Below are 8,658 nucleotides of genomic sequence, written 5' to 3' on the forward strand. Positions count from 1 at the left end.
GACAGATTATCAATGATGAATGTAATTGTTACCTACATACCTAGAACTAATTACTTGGTCTCATCATGAAAAACTGTAGAAACTGAGAAAATCTGAAAAGCATTAATATCTGGAAGTCTTTGACTATAAATCTTACCTTGACATTGATTATCTTCTGTCAACTAAGCCAGTTATTCACTTGCAGCAAGTCGTCTCTTATTATTTGATTCAATTGCATTGCCTGCAACTCATTTATAATGCTGTGCAGGGAACTATTGATTTTATTATTGGTTTCAATAAGTAACATGTTTCAGTCTGACATTTTCCTTATTCTGTCTTTCAGATTTAAATTTGAAAGATAGTCCATTATGCCTTTTCATAAATACTCCCCCAAAATCTGGGAGGCCCTAAAACTGAAGCAGGGCATCTACGCTCGTCTCCCCAAACACTACCTTAAGTCCCTTGAGCAGAAAGAGCCCAGCCCTGTCCATTGGAGAACTCAGGGAGTCCAGTACCGAGCCAACCCGAAGACCAAGCAGAAGGAACGAGTGCAGGATGTCCCGATACCCATCTACTACCCTCCACACTCCCAGGACGGCCTGTGGGGAGGTGAGGGCTGGATATCAGGCTTCAGATACGCCAATAATGACAAAGTGAGTCTCCAGGAAGATGATTGTCTTTCTGTAGTTCTAGTACAGTGTGTTGACTAAAGCCCGGCCGATATATTGGCAGGCCGCTATTATTGGCCAATATTTGGCATTTCTCGAACTATCTGTATCGGCATTTATATAGGCTGATAAAAATAATAATACTTTTTTTTTTAAATAGTCATTAATCTGAATTATTTATAATGACCAATTCTGATAAATTAATATGTAAAAAATAAAAGAAAAATGAACGCTCAACCATGTAATGAGTGTTGGCGTTAGTTTGTCCACCAGAGGGCGATCTTACAACATCCCTGTTGGAGTGTTTTTGTTCAAAGGACTTTAAGTTTCAATTCTTAAGTTTGTTAACTAAACTAAATTTTATTTATTTAACTTTTATATATATATATATATATATATATATATATATATATATATATATATTGAGGTTCCTCTGTTCTGTTGTGACAATAAAACAATTTTTTTATCATATTATGTAGTGAGATCTCACAAATAACTACAAATCACTAATGTCAGGGAAATCTGTTTAAGTTTTGTTACACGTGTCTGGATACATTTTTTTTTTAAATATATATCAGCATATCAGATTTTTTGTCAACCAAATATTTGTATCGGTATTGGCCTTCAAAAGTAATGTGTTGACATTACTTGATTATACCATAATGCACACAGTATAAGCTTCCAGCTGCTGTAGATTGATATCCAGCTTGGCCTTTATTAGCATGTCATCCTTTGCTCACTGTCCTCTCTTCACGGTAAGAACGTTAGAATTCATGAATAAAAATACATTACAAGGTTAAATAAAGTTTCCTCTCTGTTTATCATTGGACTAAATGGGACTGTTGAGTGGACACAGACACACAGACACACACACACACACACACACAAACAGCCCTGTCATACAAATCACTGAAAGTACATTATAAGTTGTGTGTTAACAAAATCAAGCTTTACTGATTTTTTTTTTTTGTTACTAATTTCAGAATGTTAGACACGTAGCTGTAGATACAATACATTTCTAAATTGTCTCTTTCCATAGATGTCAACTCGTCTGAAGAAGACGTGGAAACCACAGCTGTTCAAGAGAGAGTTGTATAGCGAGATCCTTGATCACAAGTTCACCATCACCGTCACAGCACGCACTCTGGACCTCATCGATGCAGCCTTCGGTTTCGACTTCTATATTCTCAACGTAAGAGAGCACTACCTCTGTGTGACAAAATTATGTTTTTTTTCCCGTCTGGCTTTTTTATGACTAATTATCTCTCTAACTCTATCAGACGTCAAAGGAAGACCTGAACTCCAAGCTGGGGATGGACCTGAAGAGGGCCATGTTGCTTCGCCTGGCACGCAGAGAAACAGAGCTTTACCCCTCCGACCCTGTCAAGAGAGAGAAGGTCTACAACAAATACAAGGTATCTGTTGAGAGAGGAGAGACTAAAACTAACCCTGATTGTTTACCAGCTACTGTACAAAAGAAAGAGTTGTCACATTAACATGATATTTTATGCTTCCCTCTGTCGAAGCAGCAGTTTGAGATCCCAGAGGAGGAGGCAGAGTGGTTGGGTCTTAGTCTGGAGGAGGCCGTGGAGAAACAGAGGCAGCTGGAGCACAAGGTAACAAAATCCTCAAACACACCTACCTGAAGCTCCCCCTCATTCACCATTTGTTTTCCACATTTTACCTCACAGAAGCTAAGTAGTGGAGCTAATGCTCCTTTTTGCAGGCTGCAAGATTTATAGGAAATGAAAAAATAGCTTCAATTTTCAATTTACATTACAAATTATAATAATGACATTATCACCTGACCCTGTTTTGTTCTTCCTCTTGTCTCTCAGGAGCCGGAGCCTCTGTTTAAGGCCTGTGTGGAGGAGCTGGTGAAGGAGCTGCACGTCCAAAAACTCTCGGAGCCACACCTCATAGAGAATAAGTGAATCCAGAGGCAACTGTTCAGACGTAGGTTGAACTGTCCATCTTCTCCAGATTCTGGTGGAAATCACAACGTTTCTCAAACTATTTCACCCTGGAGAACGCCGTGCAATTACAACTTGTATTTCTATCTGGGAGGGACACAAAGGTAAAAGACCACAAGGGACGAGGTCATGTTGGAGTGATTGTTATTTATTTCCCCCTTGCATTTAAGATCCAAAAATTGACAACATTTTAAGAATTAAGGAAAAAAGCCTCCGTCAGTGTATATACTCCCCGACCAGCTGTCATAGCAGGCCCTTGTACAGGAGATCTCAAAAATAAAAGATTCCATTTTTTTTCCTAAACCTTGTTTCTGCTCATCTGTTCTCTAGTACTTATTAAATAATTATATAATTCACTGCATCATTTTTGGTCTTAAAGTATTAAAATGGAAATTTTCCAATTTACAAAAGGATTCTGTTTACAGTCTTAATGCTAAGCTAATGGACAAATGTTAATACAACAGACTAAAAATGTAAGCCATGAAGCACAAAAGTCATGGAGACGCAGCTGTTAAAATGTAATACAATATTGTTAATGAAATATACTAAATATGGCCATACAGTTTCTTATTTAAGTATGAGTACGAGATTGGTATCAATCTTAACAGTACTAAGTACTGCACGTATAATTTTGAGGTACTTTATAGTTCTACTGCCTTTTTTTGGAGTGAAAATTTACTTTTTGCTTCACTGTATTCATTTAGCAGCTTTAGTTATTAGAAACTTTACATTTTAAAATGTCACACACAATCTGTGGACTCGTAATAATGCATGATGCATTGTTAAAGCTCAAACTAGCCAGAAGTGTATAAAATGGCTAAAATGATCTTCACGACCAGCTACATTAACATTAAAATGCTATTTCTATCTTAACACAACAGCAATAGTAATCACATAATATTATTTGTAGTAATATACCTGAAAGGAAGTGAGTATTTGCTAAAACTAATAGTAATATCTCTTTACTTTTAAGATTTTGAATGCAAGTCTTTAACTTGTATTTGAGTACTTTTATATTGTGGTAATGGTACTTTTCATGAACTCTCTGCAAATGTACTGCAGACCCAGGTCATGTTATGCTTGTTTTTCCCCAGTAGATGGAACCAAAATGCTTTAAATGAGTAAAGTTGAAACACATTTAATAGAATAAGACATTGTTTGATTTATGAGGCCTACTTTGTTTTATTAAAAATAAGTTCAGAACTGAAACTGAACAGAAATGAATGTTTTACAAACTGTCAAAATACTGTTTTCTTAGCATTTCTTGTTAAACATAAGTAGTACTGTCATAAAACCAAGTGTCGTAATAAACCACACATCTGTCCATGAAGACACACTGATGCAGCTAAGCTCCTTATATGGTGCTCGAGTTGCAAAATGGAAAAAAAAGACGGAGTAGAGGGTTACAAAAACATAAAAACAACCGTTCCTTGCCTGGTTTCGCTTTCAGCACTTGTAGTCTGATGTTGCGTCGCTGTGTGGTGGCAGCTATTATGGTAAGATGGGGAGTCCCTGCTGGTGTGGGGACTCCCGTGGGTGTTGTAACCTGGCAACAAGCAAAAAAAAAAAGGATACCTTGAACCCGTAAACAGAAAGATGAACTCCTTATATAGATACAACCTCTTTTTGGAATTACCCCCCTTCATATTGTGCACAAAATCAGCCAATCATTCAAAACAAACCATGTGCCACATTTGGTGATTTTTCTCTACCGGAAGACAAATTTAAGACGAACATCTGGCTGCTTCATCCTTACCCTCCTGAGAGAAATAAGGCTTGTTTGACCACATTCTTTTCATTTTAAATCAGGCTTCACAGATTAGTTTGTCTGAAAGTGCCATCCATGAACTATGGCCCATGTTTGAGCGGTCTGTGTCATATTTTTCTATTTGTTAAATCATTAGCCGATAACTTCAATCTGCAGTTCCTATCCACCTTTGGCCAGATATTGACTGTTTTTATAGATCAAACTAAGTTATCTTTTAACTTAGGGACTAACTTGAGGGACAGCATAGGTCGTTCCAGCACTGTGGTCTAGACTGCTACTGGATGGATTTTCAGACCAAAATGACTGATGATTCCCTGAATTGTCCTCCAGTGCTACCATGAGGTTGACATTTATGCTTTTGAGAGAAATGTCTTTACTATTGGAAGTAGGCTATTTGCCTCTAAATGGGAGAGGCAAATACTCTACTTTACTCCACTACATATATTTGATATATTATAGATTACAATATGATAAGGCTTTATTGATCCCTGGGGGGAATTCAAAAGCTACCCAGCAGTATATAGGCTAAATTAAATAAAAGATCTGTTACGGGGAAGGACGGACCCAAACGCACAGCTCACGGATAAGGTATTATTCGTGGAAAAGAGGAAGGGGTGGGTGGACGGAGGTACGAGACCCGGGGATGGAAGCCAGGAATCAGTGAGGACTGAGGAATAATGTGGGAATGCCGGGGTTGATCCGGGGGCCGGAGCGAAGGCAGAGGAGAGGACGCGATACGGGGAATGGCAGGAGGGCGAGTCCGGGAGTAGATGGCTGAAGAGAGGCAGTGGGGTCGAAGGCTGACATGCGGCAGATGGAAGGCTGAAGAGACGAAGGGGCGCCGAGGGAGGAGGACCAGGAGGGGAGCCAGGAGCCAGCTGACCGGAGTGAAACTGAGGAGGAAAACACAAAAAGGTAAGTCTAGGAAATAACATTCAACCAGGTAAGCTACTAGTTTTTAGCGCTACAGATACGAGGCGTTCACCCAGGTAGTTGCGACAACGATCAGGTGAAGACTGGAGTGAAGAGCCGGAGTAGATATAGCCTACTGGTGATGATGATGATGGTGGCAGACAGGTGTGGAAGGCGGGAGCGAGAGCAGGCTGGCAGGTGTGGAGAATAAGCCGGTTGATTGTACACGGGAAGCAGGTGTGGGCGGTCAGCTGGCATCGGAGATGAGGGAGAAAAAACAAAAACACAAAAAAATAAATAAAAGGACAGACTCACGGTCAGCCGGGCCCCACCACAACAAGATCCCCACCAACTGCAACATTAAAGTGATGTACATATTAATGCATCAATTATTATCATCCAAATATATAATATACGTTATTCTGGAATAGAGCATTGTGCACACTTTTTTACTTTTGATATCTTTATTTTGGTGTTAATACCTTTGTACTGTTACTTAAGTTAAAATTTGAATGCAGTATTTTTACTTAAAAGGAGTATTTCTACACCACGGTAATGCTACTTTTACCAAAGTACAAGTGCTGAACACTGCTTCCATCTCGGAGTATTTACCGTAATGTGTGTGATTTAGCAGGAGGTGCTAGGTAAACAGCTCACCTGACAGAGAGTGGGTGGGACTCCAGTTTTTAATGACTTCATCTAAGTGATGCAACGGAAAGTCAGCCTTCACCTTCATACATTTGAGGTTTAAAAAAAAAAGATTAAATCTCTGCATCATTTATTCTATGTTTGATCATTTCCACCACACATGACTCATCCTGTCTGCTGAGTTTTCCCCAGAGTCTCCACACACCAACAGACATCTCTGCTCATCACACAATTGAAAGTTGATATTTATGCCTGCAGTTGGAAACAGGTATCAGTGGTGGAGGAAATATTCAGATCTTACACTAAAGGTCCTAATACCACAATGAAAATATTAAACTAAAAGCATGTAAGCATATCTGGAAAATGTACTCAAAAATATTACAAGAAAAAAGGAAGAACAATGTCCCCTGTGACTGTTATATATCACTCATGCATTAATGTAAAAGCCGGATTTTACTGTTACATTGGTTGAGGTTGAGTTCATTTTCAACTGTTTGTTTAAAACTGCAACTAATTATTATTATTATTATTACTATTATTATTGAGGATTAGTCAGGTGATTATTTTCTCTTTCAAATGGTAAGAAATGCTGTCACAATTGCCCTGAGCCCACAGTAACATCTTCACAATGTTTTTTTTTGTCTAACCAATAGACTCATCCAAACTTCATTAAAAATATGTTTAAGTTATTCAAATAATTAAAAAGGGAAAGTAGCTATCGTGAAGATGTAGTAGTGAAATGTTGACTTTTTCTGGCTGACCTTCAGAATAGTTGCCAATTCATTTTCTGTTGATTCATCTAATCGACTTATTGTTTCAGCTGTACTTGTATTTACTGTTGGGCAGTTTAATTTATAAGAAAACACATTTTATTTTTAAGATCTTTGTATGTTTTGTGTGTCTTCGTAGGTTTAGCTCGGGAACCAGAGGGTCCCGGTTTATTCCCAGAGTGTGGAGTGGTAGCTGGAGAGGCGTCAGTTCACCTCCTTGTTACTGCCAGTGTTCCCTTGAGCAAGGCACACTGCTCATGGCGCCATCCTGTGCGTGTTAAAACATCAGAATGAAACACTTTTTCCCCTTGCATGTTAAATAAAGTATACCTTCTTCTTCCTCTTCCTCTAAATAAAAGTAAATCATGGTGTATGCTAACACTTCTTGTAGCAATTACAACCGTGCTGTTTTAATTAACGTCTTTGTTAAAGAACCACTTTTTCAGATGGCCTCATGTTACAACCTCTTCAACTGTCTAAGGTTACAACTAATAGAGGGATATGTCCAGACAAGTCACAGCGGCAGGATACGGTGGCACCATTTTACAGGAAGTAATGTGTATATCTTTTATAACTAGATCAGATGCCTTGGAAACCTGCAAGTGTGGAGTTTCCCAGGGTCCCATATGTGTTCAGGTCAGGTCAACAGTGACTGCCAAAACTAGAAAAAGTAGCACACCTGCCAACAGCAACACACGTGGTCACCAGTTTCACAGATGGATGAATGTTAAATATCTAAACCATTCCATTGTTTGTTTACTGCTCTGTAAAAACAGGTGTGCAAGAGTGGCGCTAGTGCTGAAACAATCGGTCCACTAAAGAATTCATTTTACAACAGACAGAGAAAACAGACATACAGACAGCACACAGAATCAGAGCGGGGGGTGCCTGACAATGTTGAAAAAAGTCATAAAAAGTAATAGTATAGCATGTCAAAAAATGATAACAAGACATATTATAGCATGTCAGTAAAAGTCATGGTATAGTATGTCAAAAAGTCATACAAGTCATAGTATAGCATGTCAAAAAGTCATAAAAAGTCATAATATAGCATGTCAAAAATTTATAAAAAGTCATAGTATGGGATGTCGAAAAAAGTCATAGTATAGCATTTCCAAAAGTCAAAAAAAGTCATAGTATAGCACATCGAATAAAAGTCATAGTATAGCATGTCAAAAAGTCATAAAACGTCATAGTATAGCATGTCGAGAAATGATAAAAAGTCATAGTATAGCATATCAATAAAAGTCCCAGTCTAGTATGTCAAAAGTCATAAAAGGTCATTGTATAGCGTGTCAATAAAAATCATGGTATAGATTGTCCAAAAGTCATAAAAATTCATAGTATGGACTGTTGAAAAAAAGTCATAGCATGGACTGTTGAAAAAAGTCAGAGTATAGCGTGTATAAAAGTCATAAAAAGTCATAGTATAGCATATCAAAAAAGTCATAGCATAGCATGTCAAAAAATTATAAAAAGTCAAAGTTTAGGATGTCGAAAAAAGTCACAGTATACCGTGTCACAAAGTCATGAAAAGTCATAATGTAGCATGTCGAAAAAAGTCATAGTATAGTATTTCAAAACATCATAAAGAGTCATAGTATAGCATGTTGGAAAAAGTCATAATATAGCATGTCGAAAATCATCAAAGACATAGTATAGCATATCAATAAAAGTCACAGTGTGGCATGTCAAAAAGTCATAAAAAGTCATAGTGTATGATGTCGAAAAAAGTCATAGTATATCATGTCCAAAAGTCATAAAAATTCATTGTATAGACTGTTGAAAAAAGTCATAGTATAGCGTGTCAAAAATTCATTGTATAGCGTGTCAATAAAAATCATAGTGTAGCATGTCAAAAATGATAAAAAATCATAGTATAGCATGTCAATGAAAGTTATAATACAGTAAGTAAAAAAGTCATAAAAAATCATAGTCTA

The 8,658-nt window shown here is 37.6% G+C and overlaps 1 protein-coding gene across 3 annotated transcripts in view; it reads left to right on the forward strand.

The window, feature by feature from the left end:
• mrpl28 (mitochondrial ribosomal protein L28) overlaps positions 1–2,916 on the forward strand; it is a 3,995-nt gene extending 1,079 nt beyond the window's left edge. For 2 of the 3 annotated variants that reach the window (XM_032510547.1, XM_032510552.1), the window contains exons 2-6: positions 323–632; positions 1,687–1,839; positions 1,928–2,062; positions 2,174–2,263; positions 2,486–2,916. In XM_032510547.1, coding sequence (XP_032366438.1) covers positions 348–632; positions 1,687–1,839; positions 1,928–2,062; positions 2,174–2,263; positions 2,486–2,581 — 759 coding nt within the window. In that variant the 5' untranslated portion in view covers positions 323–347 and the 3' untranslated portion in view covers positions 2,582–2,916. The remainder of the gene's footprint in view (positions 1–322; positions 633–1,686; positions 1,840–1,927; positions 2,063–2,173; positions 2,264–2,485) is intronic. The other variant, XM_032510557.1, reaches the window with a different exon arrangement.
• The last annotated feature ends 5,742 nt before the right edge of the window (positions 2,917–8,658 follow it).

Source organism: Etheostoma spectabile, chromosome 3 (genome assembly GCF_008692095.1).
Source record: "Etheostoma spectabile isolate EspeVRDwgs_2016 chromosome 3, UIUC_Espe_1.0, whole genome shotgun sequence".
Classification (NCBI taxonomy): Eukaryota; Metazoa; Chordata; class Actinopteri; order Perciformes; family Percidae; genus Etheostoma; species Etheostoma spectabile.